We start from the raw sequence: 17,556 nt of genomic DNA on the forward strand, positions 1-17,556 counted from the left end.
TCGTAAAAAAAAATCATTTTTCAGTTGAAGATGAAACAATGAATTTTTAAAATAATGCTACAATGTAAAAACCAATTGATAGACATATGGAACAAACTGTATTCTGCTTCCAAAGAGTTCCTTTATTAGGGTTCCGTAGTCAACTAGGAACCCTTATAGTTTCGCCATGTCCGTCTGTCTGTCCGTCCGAGGCTTTGCTCCGTGGTCGTTCGTGCTAGAAAGCTGAAATTTGGCATGGATATATAAATCAATAAAGCCGACAAAGTCGTACAATAAAATCTAAAAATTTAATTTTTTTTAGGGTACCTCCCCTACACGTAAAGTGGGGGTGAATTTTTTTTTTCGCTTCAACCCTAGAGTGCGGGGTATCGTTGGAAAGGTCTTTCGAAACTAATAGGAGTTTTCAAGAAACATTTTTTGATAAAGTGAATATATAAGGAGATAATCGCTCCGAAAGAAAAAAAATGTGTCCCCCCCCCTCTAACTTTTGAACCATAGGTCCAAAATATATGAAAAAAATCGTGGAAGTAGAGATTAAGAAAGACATTAAATGAAAACTATAGCGGACATGATCAGTTTAGCTGTTTTTGAGTTATCGCAAAAAGTTTTCCCTTCATTACTATAAAAAAGACTTACTTTAATTAGGTACTGATTATGCAAATTTGCCTATTTGTTTAACTCGGGTGAAAGGTACCGTTTCATCCCTTGGTTAACAATTTACTATACTTTAAGCTCCAGTTTAGCTTATTGTGACGGAAGAGTAACTACGGAACCCTACACTGAGCGTGGCCCGACATGCTCTTGGCCGGTTTTTTATATAATATATTTTTAATAATGTTCCAGTTAGTGGCCCATGCCGGATACACAGAGATGTGGCTTATTTGAAATATATTGTATTTAAATACCTTCTGAAAAAAAAAACTGTTTTTTATTTTATTTGAAATAGTTTTTGGTACCTATTTTTAAAATACAAAATCCTTTTTATTAGGTAAAGTAGGTAGGAGGTAAAGAGGAGGAGAATCCTTGCAAATCTCTTATTCTTTTAACATTGAATCTGTTTAGTAACGCCGCACATGGACTCAAGCGTACCGAGTGATTAAAAATTAGGAATCTTGAGCGTTGCGAGGGATTTAAGGCGCTAGAGGTGTACAAAATGTTCTGCCCTGGTGAAACACAAACGAGACGTTTTCACCAACCAACTAGAGGAATATACTAACTGTAAAACATTACAAATCAAATTAATGCTTTTAAAAATTTACAGTTGAAAACTATCAATTAAAAGTCCATTCAATCGGTTAACATGAGGAAACAACACGAAATTTGCACTCTAGAGGACTGATTCACACACTGTTTTTAAAGAATGCCTTTCCAACTTGTAAATTCCGAGTAATACTTTTTTAATTCAAACTAGGTACATATACTATTCAAGAGTACCTTTTATCACAAAGTATTTGTATATTAAAAAAAGTATTTTGAAAATATGTATTTTGTATTTAGTATTTTAAATACGAATTTGAAAACTATTTTGTATTTTGAAACAGTATATCAAGGAAGTATTTGTATTTTTTTTTATAGGGACATTTTTACACAAATTGACTAAGTCCCATGCTAAGGCTTGTGTTGTGGGTACACAGACAACGATATATATATAATATACAAATACTTAACCAGGATTCGAACCCAGGACCATCGGCTTCATAGGCAGGGTCACTCTCACTACCCACTAGGCCAGACCGGTCGTCAATTTTGTATTTAAATACTTTTTATAAACTATTTTTCACATTTCTGCGGATACATAAGTAGCAGCCCTTGTACTTGGTATTAGTCTCTAGACTACGTGTACACCTACATACCTGTTAACCTCTGTTCTACCTATTTTAACTGTAATTTTTATGTAACAGTTTTCGCAGTCGGACGACTCTGTTCATTCCATATGTAAAAGGAGGAAACATATTTTTATTGTTACAAAAAAATCGTGGTTTGCCCTGCCACCACCAGAAATAGATAAAGTGTCCCAGCTTTACCAAATTTTGTATTTCATACTCGACCTTCAGAGTGTATAATGAGCACAGAAAGTGACTGGTCAGATTCTATTTTACCCTTATCTAACCTACTCTCTCCCCTACTCTACCCTAAGATAGCCGATATATTGGTAAATTAGGTGGTCAGGGAACAAGGGAAATTTGAGTAATTTTTCGCCTGTTCAGTATTAGCTGATGGATATGTGCATTGTGCAGGCAGTATGTAATAAATATTACACCACCTATCCATAATTGATTGTTGTTTTGCGCTGTCGTATTAAATTGACACTCTCCATTGTAACACTGACGTCAGTTATCTCCTACGCGATCGGCATTAGCGTAGGTGGCAGGCACAGCCAGCTTTAGTCTCAAGGGGTGTGACGGGAATAGCAATGTGTTTAGTTCGAATTAGAACAACTTAAAGGTTACAAGTTGATTGTTGGTTGTCCACAGCGTTTCTTCTAAGCGAAGAGCCGATGCGCGGCGTGGTGGCGAGCACAGTGGGCGGCGCGGAGTACGTGGCGACGGTGCGCTGCGTCAACCCCAGCCCGCTGGCCGAGCGACGCGTGTCTGCCAGCGACGCGCACTGCCCCGACACCGACGCGCTCAACAGGTGAGTGCTGGGCGGCCGCAATACGAGGTGTCGGTGCGCTGCGTCAACCCCAGCCCGCTGGCCGAGCGCCGCGTGTCCGCCAGTGACGCGCATTGCCCCGACATCGACACGCTCAACAGATATGTAAGTTCGGCGTAGGCGGCGCCAGCAGTGTCGGATTAGCCTTGAGGCAAAAGTGGCAAATACCACGGGCCACGCGCATTTGGGGGCCCCGCGCTCCAACGCATCGTGACCGTAAATAGTATAGGTATTACTACAGAGGGCAAGAAGTAAGGGGTTGCCGGCCGAGCGTAGCGAGTCGTACAATACCCTACACTGAGCATGGCCTGACATGGCTGATTTTTATGTTATTAATGTTAAGATTCGAGTAGGTACACGAGTGCTTGATGCTTAAATACTTGATTATTTTAACTTCTTTCCTTGTATGTTTTGTAAAAAAACACTACATATGCCTCGGCGGGAATAACAATTCGAGGATTCTTTTCATTGTCGGACTCAGTTTCTTTTCGTCCGACAAAATTCAGGCAATCTAATCTTGATTGAATTTGCCACAGGCCCCGCGCTGGCTTAATTTTCCTGCATGCGACTGATTATATTATATCATAACCCGTTTTTGCAAATGAATTATATTTCATTCCAGCAACTCAAAAATTACACCTGCAGGGTCATTACTTAAACTTGATTAGTCCTAATTAATACTTTTCACATAGAAAGCACCGCAGTGCGGTTGTATTGGTTTCGTGTGGTGACCGGTGACCGGTGTTGCAGGCGGAGCAAGCCGGTGTTCCCGATGTACACGGCGCGCGCGACGCTGGAGATCGGCAGCGGCAGCGTGTGCTCGGGCCGCGCGGTCACCACCACCACCGCCTCCAACCAGGTGCGTACCCCCCCTCCCCACACACCAGGTAACACCCCCCGACCGCGCGGCCCGGAGCCGGCCCGCCGTGTCACGCCACTGATGGCTAGAGACCCCAGAGGGAGGAGCTGTCGCCCCCTGGACCCTGCAGGAGACAGAAATAGAAGCTACTGGCACGACAATGCGTGTGTCGACAAATGGTATCGAGGGCTCGAGGTTTACAATGCACCGCTGGATCGCCTGAGCGGCGCTATGCTCAACAGCAAAGACTTCTATAAAAACGAACAAATCGACGATTACTATAAAAACTCGCCACATCAAAGTCCTGTCAAATTACCTAAAAATTCTATGGATACGTCGCGCCTTACTTTAGTATCTAAAGATAAATACATTCCGATAGCTAGTGAAAACCCTTATGAAACGAAAAATCATTCGGATATATATAACATACCTAAAATGTTAGATGTAAAAGATGTTGAGGAAGCTATGGCTAGACAAGCATATCGTGAGCGTGTAGGAAAAGACTTAGTCGCGCCCTGTTTAGTATCTTGTAATCCTAAAAACATTAGAAGTATGTCGATAGGCCCATCTTTACACGATAATATGGATAAAAAATATCAAAATCCAAGCACTAGTGACACTCGCGATAAGAATAAAGATAAATCTAATCGTAATACGCGTAATAGAAATGAACGCAATGCGAATGTCAATGTCGCCACTGATAAACCTGCACCGGCCAAGCCCGATAGTAGTAAACTTGATAGACGAAGTAAAATGAGTCATAGTGGTATTTGTAGTGCAGGGAAAACTAGGTCACCTTCGCCTCTGACCTTAAAACCCGAAGTTAGTCGTAACTCATCAAAACAAAATAATGTTGAGGATAAAACTAACAAGGATAACACTCAGGAAAAGCCTCGGAAGGAAAAAACGCATCTAGAAAAAGACACAGACCTTGCTATTATGAAAGAAAATTCTCAAAATCATATTGAACTAACTAAGATAAAAAAGGCTGAACAGAAAGAAAAATCTATAATAAAAATGTCCGAGGAGAAAGAAAACCCTATAATAGAAAAGACTGAGGAGAAAGAAAACCCTAAAATAGAAAAGGCCGAGGAGAAACAATGCCCTATAACAGAGGACCATAAAGACGTTGAAATGGTAACGAGACAAACAACTCAAAAAACCTTCTTTGATTTTGTTAAAATGGTGGCTGCTGAAGAAAATCAGCGCAACGCTAACGAAGACAACATTAGTTTCATTGAAATGATTATGTCAAAAGACGAACCTCGAACTCTGGCAGAAAATACTAAACCCCAAATCAAAGACATAAGTCTTGTTGAAATGGTTTCAATGCAAAGTTCTCCTGAAACTGAAAGCTCTAATGAATTTTCACTATTCATGGCGAATCAACAGCGATTACTTCGAGCTATAGAATCAAATAACTACCATAAAAACGAGCATAACAACGAGACTTCTACTCCCGAAACAGAAATTTCTAATAATATTAAACGACCAGAACGCCGAGATATACCAAACGTTGAATCACCAATTGTAAATCCATGTTTACTCACAGTTGAAAGAGCGCTTAATCCAGTCTCTGAAATGGACTGCTTTGATGATAAGGACTCTGAAACTAGCGGCACAGAAATGGTGGATATGAGGCGGGCCAGAACAGCCGACTACGCGCAGGACTTGCCGGTCAACGCTTCCTATTTCCTAACGCTTTACAAACGCTTACTCACATCTCCCAGTAACATAGATAACACCCTAGACATTAAACCCAGCGAGGTCAAGCCGCCGCTCGTCGCCCTCGACTCCGCGGCCAAATTGCCAAAGAAGAAAAAAGACAAAATTACCGCCCGCCTCGCCAGAAAGCCGCATAACGAGAACTCGAACAAGAAGAAAGACATCATTAGAAACGCGCTTAAAAAGCTTTTTTTCGATAACATTACGCAAAGCGATAGTACAAAGCTGCCCAGCAAAGCTACCACAAAAGAGGTAGGAATTTGCGCTATAGTGATTGTATTACCTTAAAAAAAAAATCCAATTTCTAAGTGTTCCGTATGTCCGCAGGTCGATTCCGCTATACCGTTTAGTTGCATCACCAGTCCGGAGGTGGTGGCGAGCTGCACGACCACGGCATCGGCGCAAGCGGCGGTGGCAGTCGACCCAAAGGTGACTCATCCCGCGTACCTTCACACACATTTACCACACCATTTGCAAACATTCCGTGTCTCCGTTTCATATTTTTCTTCCCGTCATCATAGCTTTGTACCATGGAGCAGCTTTCAATCAACTAAATTTCGAAAATGCTTGATAGAAAATCACATTTCTAGCTAAAAAATTAACTGCGTTGTTCACGATTCAAAATGCACAGCACGACAACATTAAAGGCAACACTACTAATTCTAATTGAATTTTCGCATATAGTGATAAGGTTAATTCAGAAATGTTTTCCGTCTCGGCTTTAGCACTATTGTACGGATTAATTCACCGTTTCGTTCATGAAATTGATGAATTAGTCGATCTCGTGGTCGTGTCGTGTCGGGCATTTTCATGCGATCCGCGTTTTTACCAGGTGATTATCATTGTAACTAAATATAAATATTATTCATATGTATACAAAGATAGAAACTTGCGAAATTTCAAAAGTGATTTGTGCTGAATTGAAAGGAAGAGAATAGGAGGTCTAATGAAATTCATTTACTTACTTAGCATGGTTCAATTTCAAAACTACATATCAAAATCCTAAAAAAAATAAAAACCGGCCAAGAGTATGTCGGGCCACGCTCAGTGTAGGGTTCCGTAGTTACTCTTCCGTCACAATATGCTAAACTGGAGCTTAAAGTATAGTAAATTGTTAACCAAGGGATGAAACGGTACCTTTCACCCGAGTTAGACAAATAGGCAAATTTGCATAATCAGTACCTAATTAAAGTAAGTCTTTTTACTATGAAGGGGAAACTTTTTGCGATAACTCAAAAACAGCTAAACTGATCATGTCCGCTATAGTTTTCATTTAATGTATTTCTTAAGTTCTACTTCCACGATTTTTTTCATATTTTTTGGGCCTATGGTTCAAGAGTTAGAGGGGGGGGACACATTTTTTTTTTCTTTCGGAGCGATTATCTCCGAATATATTCACTTTATCAAAAAATGTTTGTTGAAGACCCCTATTAGTTTTGAAACACCTTTCTAACGATACCCCACACTGTAGAGTTGAAGCAAAAAAAAATTCACCCTCAATTTACGTGTAGGGGAGGTACCCTAAAAAAAATTAAATTTTTAGATTTTTATGTACGACTTTGTCGGCTTTATTGATTTATATATCCATGCCAAATTTCAGCTTTCTAGCACTAATGACCACGGAGCAAAGCCTCGGACAGACAGACAGACAGACGGACATGGCGAAACTATAAGGGTTCCTAGTTGACTACGGAACCCTAAAAAGTATTGTAGCGGGAAATCAATAATTTTCTTATTATTATAATTTGAATAATTTCATTCTCAGATGAAAGTTACCTAAATGATACAAACAATAGTAACATCTCCAACAGGTTAACATACTCGTAGATAAGGGAGCGGGGCTTGACCGTATTCACCCTATATTAATATCTCCTGAAGCAAGGAATTGGCTACTCCTCTTATTATTATTTTCTGTAAATCATTATTCTAGGGTCCTTTTTCGTCTGTTTGGAAAACGGCTTTAATATCACCAATACACAAACAATGTGTCCCAGTGTAGACCCATATCCAAATTATGTGTTTTTGCCAAAATATTTGATAAAATTGTGACGTCTGAACTGACAAATTGTATCATTCGTAAAATTTTCCCTGACAACACAACACGGTTTTCTTCATGGGCGTTCGACACTCAATTTGAACGCTATTGTCAATGGGCATCAGGGTGACGTCGTGTATACGGATTTCTCACGAGCTTTTTATAAAATTAACCACACTATTACACAAATTACACGAACTCGGTATCGGTGATCTCTACAGGGAGATTGAATCCTATATCCAAAATCGATGCCAGGCAGTGTCAATAAGAGGCTATACTTCCGGATACTTCACTCACTCACTCAGGGGTCCCTCAAGGCTCTCATTTAGGACCGCTTTTATGTATATGTATATGTGTCAACGACATGAGTACATCATTTTCAACATTTAGTTTATACAGACGATACAAAAAGTTTCAAAATCATAAAAACAAGGAACAACTGCCTGGAGCCCTGGACATGATCAATCTTAAAAGCTTTGCCGCATATTGCAGTTACAACCAATTGCTTCTTAACCCTGAAAATTACAACGGTATTTCTTTTGTTGTAAACGTAATCCCCTTCTTTTCCATTATATTTTTCCAGGAAAGTTTATAAACAGAGTCACTAAGATTCGAGATATTGGCATTATTTTAATTTCATTTCATACATAGACTATATCACTACCAGTGGCGTGCCTAGAGATTTGGAGTAGGGCAAGCCGAAAGATATGTTTTCGTAATAACCTGTCCAATCTTCACTTTTCGCACTCAAATGCATTTGCTAGCCAGTGGAGGCGAACTAATCAGAGCGCACTGAGTTACCTACTATACTACTAAATAGAATTTTACAAACATACCGGCAATTATAAACTTATCTTTATCGCGCCAGATAAATTATATAAGTCGTGATAGCCAGAAGCATTCAAAACCTTAATGTCCTTCGAAAAAATGGGCAACACCAGCAATAGATACATCTTATTTGCATGGGATCTACTAACAATCCAATGTGTTTTGTTTCGTAACCGGCCATACTCAACATAATTTTATCCTATGCGACTGACTTGTCTGAGAAATACGCAAGTCAGGTGTTGGTTTTGGCGCGGAAATGATATCTCGTTTTTCTACGAAGTTTAACAACTTAACCTTGCCTTCATTGAGATACGTGGACGCATCTCATCACACAAGGAACAACTTCACATACTGTTATCGAATTAGACACTTAAGCAACGAACAAACAAGTCCACTTTTTTAAAACAAATTAAACTTTCGACACAGAATTAGTATTTCGACTAGTCAAATAATAATACACCTGAAGTTGTTTAGTAAACGCGCGCTCGTGCACAACTATGCAGCTTACTTCACACTAAGAGCAGTATAAGATTGCTCTACATACCAATAAATAGTTACATTCGTTATAGGGACCGTGCGCGTTGGGTATGCCATCTTGTGGCCTGAATCGGAACAATAAACATGCACATGTACACGTCACGTATTTTCTTGTGCATAGTAGGTTCTGCCATCTTGTGGGCTACATCGGAACAAAAAACATCACATTTACGCCTCGCGCCAAAAATCTGACGGCTCCTGTGCTGCCTCCTACAGTTCATGCACGCTCCCTATTTGGCAGTTTCTAGGCTAGAGCGCCTAGAGCGGGACGAAAAAGCAAGCCCGGTTGCAAGCCGACGAGTGCGAGCAGGATAGATCAAGATAGATCCTACGACTGATTTCATTCGCGCGGACGAGGCGCCACGGCAAAAATTTGCAACACGCTCGCGCTGCGGTGGCTTGAATTTAATAATACGAGTTCTTTTGGCGCGCGGTTTAAAAATAGGCTTTTGTGCTTGTATGGAAGTACCGCCACTGATAACTATGAATGCTTACAAGAGATTGGGCCTAATACTTAGATTATCTCCGCCATTTAAAGATCCAAACACCTTAAACTTATATTATACTCCTCTTACGTTCGTAGTATTTTAGAGTACGGTAGCGTCATATGGCCCCTCAATAAATATACTGTTCATAAAAAAAGAATAGAAGAATTTCAAAATAAGTCGTTATTAAATTCGCTCAACTTCAGCCACGGTCTGAATATGTCAGAGAATAGCGCACACCGTCGTGGTTTTGGTCCACTAGAAAAGCAACGTGTATTTATACCATATCAAATTTCTAAAAATCAAATTTTTTTAAAAATGTCCCACCTATTGTAGATAACCATAGTCAGTTTAGTGAAATAGGGGCCAAGAACGAAGAAAGGAGTTAGGACACTTCAACTATACCACTGAATTTTCTCTTCGTTGTCCACTTGTTATCTGCAAGGGAAAATACAAGTAATAAATATTAAAATACACGCTAAGGAGCGACCACACACTGTTATCAATGGTCAGTATCAACTTTAACAAACCGAAACATTTTTACAATCACCTCGGTCCTATGTTTCAATCGTAAATGAGAAATATCTAAGTCGGCTCAAATATCGGTACACGGCGGGAAGAAGTTAATAACTCGGCATATAAAACTGTTAATTTTTTTTAACTTCAAATAGAATTAAGGTTCAAATTCATAAGGTTAAGTGTAAGGTTCAAATTGTTTCAATAGGGAGTATTACTGCAATGCTCTGCCGCCAGAGTACAGCTTAGTAAACCATAGAGTAACTTATAAATACTATGCTATAAACTGTTTTTTGACAAGTTTTCACAGATAATAAAATATGACATAGATGCATCAACAGTTTGTTTACAAAGGGCCTAACGGGAAACACAAAAATCGATATTTAGTTATCTGCATCTTTATCGCTCGAATATGCAAGAGTGATAGAGAGGTTATTTGTTTATTTATTAGACATTTATAATAAGCTAACAGGTACACCAAATCGCTTACAAACTAGATTACAGTAGGATATACCTACAATACAAATTACATTATATACATTAAAACACAATTCATTATTTGCAGAAATATTAAATATAGGATTATTAAATAAATTAAATTAGTGAAATAGAAATCATCATCATTATAATTAAATTATTAAAAATAGAAGTCAGTTTTTTGTGGTCAAATATTGGCTAAGGAATTCTGATAGCTTTTTACCAAAACCACCAACACTATCCGCGAATATGTCAATCTGCGGGGCAACAATGGAGCGAGAGCGCCCGAGTCTTGGGTGAGTTAGCGGCGCGGCGGGTGCGCGCGGGGCACCCCGCGAACAGGCGCGCCGGGCGCCGCGCGGGCAGCGCGCTCAGGCCCGGGGGACAGGGACGCCACCCCGGGACGAACAGGCCGAGTCCGAACAGTACATCCGGATTATTTACTGTGTTGTTTATTACACCGTAGTAGTGCATCACCAACAACAGCTTCCGCCTTAGCTCCAGCGTATGAAGCCCCACCATCCCCGAGACGAAAAGCGAAGTATACAGGAGAGGGTAATATCCATACTGCCTTTTGTAAAGGTATCGGGCGAATCGTCTTTGGACTCTCTCCACCATTAACTGGTATTTTTTTTCGCTGGGGTCCCACGCTATGGCTCCAAACTCTAACTTACTTCGGACGTAAGCATTGTACAACAATACCCCCTACCCTGATGTTTTTAAACTGCGCTGATACCCCGTATGTTAGATAACGAAATGTCGATTTTCTTGTTTCGCGGTAGACCCTCCGATTTTGATGGATTGTGGTAGTGGCGCCCCCTACGCAGAGGTTCGCGTAATATTCCCTATTTTATATCTCGGGTTATCAACTTCTTCCCGCCGTTTACGGATAGTTTCTTTGTTCGTATTGGAAAGGGACGAAATCTTAATCAGTGACTTAAAGCATGAATGTAACAATTGCAAGAATTATACGGCTTTTTAAAATGGCATTAGACATAGCTAGTTGATCGATCGGTTAGTTATGCGTGAATGGCAAACATATTGTATGGGGAGTGGAATTAACTATGAAGGTTTAGGTACTTTTTTGAAAGATTTACTAACGTGCCAAAGGGAACTTGTAAAGACTAAGAAAAAATCATGCCTCCGAGTTTGACGACTGGACGTGATACGGGGCCATGATTTGTGGTTGGGGTAACTGAATTGACAGATATCATCTTTTGACAACCAACTGAATATTCTCGCCCTTGACGCCAGCATAAGTTTTACTTGTCAAATTTTTGTTTTTTTTTTTCGGAATTTTACGACTTGGATGCAAAATTTAAGCAAAATCCCATACAACAAAACTAGAGACAGGTGAAACCTATGCTGGCACCATCTAAAACCCTTTGACAGTTGCCAACCCCATTGGATACCCGTCGCTCCTTGGCCATCGCTGTTGTCCGTGGTTGGTGACCGCGCACTGTAGCTTGTCTGTGTGCTCTCCGTTGACGAACCGATCCGACGGACCTCTATACTTGAAGTGCCTTCATTGGATATGCTTTCTCTGTATTGTCGGGATATGTATTAAAAGTAATAATTTTTAAAGATGTGCTTTTCAAAAATTGTCGTGTTCAAGGATTTACGAGTACACAAAGCTAATCTAATAGGGTATATTTTAAACGGTTTATTACTAGTCGTAACAACTGGGATTTTTCGTCACTTTATAATACACCGGTCACTGAAAACGTCTTAGATTTTTTTTTTCTCTGTCTAATGGGTAAGGGTAAAAACTATTTCCCAGTAGTTAACACAAAAAAAAAATACTTTCGCAACTAATGCCTCTACATATTCTAACTCGTTCACATTGATATTTCGTCTACAGTTCACAAGCTAAAGTCTTTGTGTTTCTCATTAAATTTCTAACAGGTTTACATGTCTACATTCTCTGGCTTTATTACCACAAACATTGAATTACAGATAAAATCCGATTTGCATACAGAGCTTAAGATTGTATCGCACCGAAGTAATAACTGAGTCAAAATTCTTTTCGTTGTTTTGTTTCTGACCACTTTGTTACGCTTGTATTTGTGTTTAAAATCAAATAAATAGATTATAATTTAAATGAGATTTTTTGAAAATAATTTTATATCATACAAAAAGCTACACTCCGTCACATTTTTGTGAGCAAAAAACAAGACAAATAAAATAATTTTGACGCATGCAACATCTCAATCTCATCAGCAATTTCTCTGTAATTTTTCGAAGAGAGCTATTGAGCAAACACAAAGCCTCGCGGACCACTGCCTCCGTCTATTTGCCTCTATCGCTCGAATATGAACGAGCGAAACTTGATTGACTTAATGACAAAAAATACAAACCAACTATTTTGTAAATGGTGTGATAATGTGTGGGGTTCAGCGCTCTGCGTACAAATATGGTTGTCTGAATGGTAATTGGTTCATCCATTTTGTTCTTAGTTCTTTTTCGGTTTTATTGTAGGTACCTAGGTAATCAAAATCTAAAATCGTGCGGCACAACTCATTTGTAGTCTTGTAAGCTGTGAAATAAACAGGGGTCTCCAATTATTATCTATACAAATATTAGGTACTGTCAAGCAAGAGAAGAAAAATATTGAGGTCGTTAGGCTTGGCTGTTTGCTACATTTTAATAGAAATTCTACGATATTTGTTTGTTTTGGCATTTACATGGGCTTGCTTGATTTTCAGTTGCGTTGTATTAGTTCCATTGAAATTCAACACTTTAACTGAGCAAGTTAGTTTCGCTGAAGCTAGTAATTTCCCAGCACTTTTAGTTTCTACGAGGACGCCAGTTTATTAAGTTACCCAATATTTTATTATAAGCCTTAATTCGGCGACGTTCAAAATATAGGACGGATGGCCATCTTTTTGTACGTAGGTCGCCTATATTTGCCATCCGTTTTGATGATAATTCTAAAACAAGTTTAGTTTGGAGACCCCTGAAAGCATTGCGAATGTACTCGATCGTGTCCACGTACGAGTGCGCACCAGTAACCAGTACTAAACCCGTGTTGTTGGGAGCAGCCGGCGCGCAGCATGGCGGCGTCGACATTCAATGGCGTGCCGCTGCCGCGCGCCGGGCCGCACTTCAGCACCGCCGCCGCCGAGCTGGAGTTTAAACAGGTTAGTTGATAGTTCCGTTCATAGATGGCGCTGCACAGGGCACGACATCGCGCCGTCGACGTATATGTGGAATTGTTGGAGTAATTAATGCTTATTATTATCAAAAGTAATCCCATCCGCCTGTCTGTAAGTTTACACGTCTAAACTACGTATTGATTTTAAATGGAATTTGGGAGAAAGGGAGCAAGCCTATACTAAATATTGTGGTTCTATTATATACTTATCTATCAAGTAACCAAACCAAAACAAGAAATACACATGGATTTGAATTGAGAATCACAGGGTTGTAAAAATATAGTCATCGAAGTAAGCAGGCGCCATTATTAATTTCTAAATTATAAATAGTCCGACGGCCCCGATTTGAGCTATTTTTATATATTTCAGAAATCTTTGGACGAGAATGGCAACTCAGTACAGGGATTCAGTTCGCCCCAATCGGGCTCTAGTCAACAGAAAAAGCAGCGTAGAAAAAAGTCTTCTAAAAACGAGACCGTCATCAAGTCGCACCACATCGACGGGTACCAGGGCAACAAGGACTTGAACGAGGTGCTCCGGTTTATAGAATCCAACGAGCCGGAGCGCCCGAAACGACACGACGATAAGAAGAAAAGATCCGCAGAGAGGCGCAAAGATAAACAACCCAGAGCGTCAAGCCTCGATGACTTGTCGCGCGCCGCGCCGCCGCCCGCGCGGCCCGCGCGCCCCGCGCAGCCTGCCCCCAAGCCGGAGCGCCGCTCCTGGGGCGACGAGCGGCAGCCGTTCTACTTCCGGGACTCCAACCCCGAGCCGGATCCAGAGCTTACAGATTTTCAGACGGTCACTAAGAAACGCAAACCGCGCCGCCGCGCCGATGAACCTTCGCCTCGCCCCCCGCGCCGAGCGCCTTCCCCCCGTTCACCTCCCTCACCTAGAGCGCGTTCCGACCGCTCGAATGACTCCAACGACGACTTGGACTCGGTTCACTCGCTGCCGTCCCTGCCGTGCCGGCCCGCGCCGCCGGCCAGCTACGCGGACATCGCGCGCACGAAGCACAACATCCCGGACCTCATCGAGAGCTGCAACTACTACGGCGAGGGCGCGCCGGAGCAGCCCGCGCTGCCGGAGCCCGCGCCGGCGCCCGGAGACGCCGATGGCTATCCAGGTATGTATTTATTTAAATACGCATGTCTGCTATTGACGTTGCGCCTCTGTCATGAATCACACGCTTAGAGCGTGCACGCTTGACGCTGACGTCGACTGCCAAATATTTACTGGTTCAAACGAAACTGTCGGGTTACTCTAACATCTTTCATCAACTTTCAAATAGTCAAAATTAACAAAAGTCAGAATACACCCCAACCTCAAAATTTTGGAGTTCCATGTGGTTCCATCTCGGGCCACTCCTATTTTTGATCTACGTAAACTCTATTAGCGAACTAACCATACATGGTGAAATTTCTTTATATGCTGATGACACCTGTATTTTTTACTTTGGACATTCGATTCATAACATTATTGAAACAGCACAGAAAGATCTTGATAATTTACACAGATAGTTTAAATACAACTTATTAACCATAAACACTTCTAAGACTTCATACATAATTTTTAAACCTAAAAACAAGAAAATAGAACAACATACACCGCTACATATTGATAATGACAATTTAAAACAATCCAACGAGGAGAGTATCTGGGTCTGATATTAGACAGTGGCTTGACATGAAAACCACACATCAGTAAACTGACATCTTTAGGATCCCTACGTGGCATAGTCATCTTCCGAGCGAAGTCCGTTACAACATCTATAATTCCTTAGTTAAATCACATTTGGACTATTTCATAGAAATATGGGGTAGTTCCGCTAAAACTAACTTAAAGGACAAAATGTACACAAAATAAATAAATTAAAGTTTTGTTTCATTATGACTTCCTTACTCCTACTAAAGCAGAAGAGAGATGGCAAAGGTGGTCGCCGACGTCCGTTAGGGCATGGCAAATAAAGAAGAAGAATCCTACTAAAAACATATACGCAGAAACTAAAATTATGAGCCTTACCATTAACCAGTTATACCATTTTAATACATGTATTATAATCCACTGCCAAACAGCTTTCCTTACCAATAAACAAAAATCGGCCAAGAGCATGTCGGGCTACGCTCAATGTAGGGTTCCGTAGTTACTCTCCCGTCACAATAAGCTAAACTGGAGCTTAAAGTATAGTAAATTGTTAACCAAGGGATGAAACGGTACCTTTCACGCGAGTTAAACAAATGGGCAAATTTGCATACTCAGTACCTAATTAAAGTAAGTCTTTTTACTATGAAGGGGAAACTTTTTGCGATAACTCAAAAACAGCTAAACTGATCATGTCCGCTATAGTTTTCATTTAATGTCTATCTTAAGCTCTACTACCACGATTTTTTTCATATTTTTTGGACCTATGATTCAAAAGTTAGAGGGAGGGGGACACATTTTCTTTTTCTTTCGGAGCGATTATCTCCGAATATATTCACTTTGTCAAAAAATTTTTGTTGAAGACCTTTCCAACGATACCCCACACTGTAGGGTTGAAGCAAAAAAAAAATCACCCCCACTTTACTTAAAATTAAATTTTTAGATTTTATTGTACGACTTTGTCGGCTTTATTGATTTATATATCCATGCCGAATTTCAGCTTTCTAGCACTAACGACCACGGAGCAAAGCCTCGGACAGACAGACAGACAGACAGACGGACATAGCGAAACTATAAGGGTTCCTAGTTGACTACGGAACCCTAAAAAGGCCGAAGGATCCTTCGCAGTGCGGATAATTTGTTTGTACCCTTTCCCTGGACCAAAGCCTATGGTAATAAAAATATAACATTTGAAGGAGCACGGTTATATAACAGTCTGCCAAAAAATATTAAGGAGGTTGAATCATTTAATATCTTTAAAAAAAGCTAAAGGTTCATGTTATCACTAATATTCCCGCCACCTGAATCCGGACCTGGCGCTTAGCAATAGACGCGCGCTAAGGGCAGTGTGCGTGCGAATATTGTATTCTACCCTCCCTCTATTTGTCGTAGTACAATAACTACCCACTATTAGTTCTGTGAACTTTGTTATTGAGATATTTTTAAATAATGTAAGTATAAAATCAATGCTCACGAGCGCAATTGCATGGCATGTATGTAAGTCGCATGAAGTTTTTAAGTCGCATGAAGTGAAATGTTAATTTCTTTTGAGAATAATAAATATCTTTAACCCGAACATCGGACTCGCAATTCAAAATTAAAACATTAACTCTTTTCCAGGCATAGTACGATTTAAGGTTCAAATTAGATTGGTACACTTTCAGGAAATGTTACTTGTCTTCAAATGAATCATCAAAGCTGGATTAATTGGAATATATTTGGATTTTTTGGGAAAACCTTGTAGATTGGTGCGGCCTGGTAAAGGGATAAATATAAATAATTTCAAGTTACAAAGTTGGCTACGACAATGCGAAGAGAGTATTAGTAGTTCGGTGTTTTGTAAAAAAAAAATTCGAACGTTTTTATCGTCATAAATGTGATGGTGAGCTGAGTGAGGTTGGTGTTCCAGCGCTGGACCCGCGGCCGCGGCGCGGCAAGCCGGCGGGCGGGCGGCGCGGCGGCGAGGAGCCGGCGCCCGACGTGGTGGCGTCGCGGCCGCCCGTCATCCTGCTGGACTCGGCGGCGCGGCCGCGCGACATGGACGGCGTCACGTTCGGCTTCGACATCGACGAGCGCCTGCTGGGCGCGCCGCTGCCGCTGCCCGTGCCCGTGCGCGCCGGCCGCGCCGCGCTGCGCTACGTGCAGCCCGCGCCGCCCGCCGAGCTCGCGCATCTGCACCAGATCGTCGACTACGTGGGCACAGGTGAGCCTCGTGTACTCGGAGCCCCGAGCTCCACTCCCAGAGATTGCCAGTAAAAAACAACTACTTTGGCAAAATTTTAAATTGAATTGGGTTTGATTGACACTGCTATCCGATATAATACGTGACCGATTATCTCAGCTAAGCTCTGCACCGAGTTGGCAGTAATATTAAAGTATACATCAACCCATAGAAGCGCCATACTTGACGTAGCAATTCGCATGAAAACTTAGCATAGCCGGACTTTAATTTAGTAAAGTTGTTTTAAGATGTACATTTTCTGCGACTATGCGTGTGCACTTTGATCTGACCCAAAACAACATCTCCGTGCAAACGATGCATCTGTAAGTACTTTGTCCAAAAAGTAGAGCGTCATCTTGCACACGCATCGCAATTTCCCCCTCAACCTAGCCGTAATTATTAACAAGATCAACATTTGTAGTAAA

The 17,556-nt window shown here is 41.0% G+C and overlaps 1 protein-coding gene across 3 annotated transcripts in view; it reads left to right on the forward strand.

Annotated features, from left to right (window-relative positions):
• The window catches only part of LOC133529235 (nucleolar protein dao-5-like), a 61,717-nt gene that overhangs the window by 39,233 nt on the left and 4,928 nt on the right, over positions 1 to 17,556 (forward strand). For 2 of the 3 annotated variants that reach the window (XM_061866914.1, XM_061866915.1), the window contains exons 4-9: positions 2,475 to 2,634; positions 3,403 to 5,488; positions 5,564 to 5,665; positions 13,156 to 13,254; positions 13,639 to 14,395; positions 16,820 to 17,113. In XM_061866914.1, the coding sequence (XP_061722898.1) occupies positions 2,475 to 2,634; positions 3,403 to 5,488; positions 5,564 to 5,665; positions 13,156 to 13,254; positions 13,639 to 14,395; positions 16,820 to 17,113 (3,498 nt within the window). The remainder of the gene's footprint in view (positions 1 to 2,474; positions 2,635 to 3,402; positions 5,489 to 5,563; positions 5,666 to 13,155; positions 13,255 to 13,638; positions 14,396 to 16,819; positions 17,114 to 17,556) is intronic. The other variant, XM_061866916.1, reaches the window with a different exon arrangement.

This window comes from Cydia pomonella, chromosome 20 (assembly GCF_033807575.1).
Source record: "Cydia pomonella isolate Wapato2018A chromosome 20, ilCydPomo1, whole genome shotgun sequence".
NCBI lineage: Eukaryota > Metazoa > Arthropoda > Insecta > Lepidoptera > Tortricidae > Cydia > Cydia pomonella.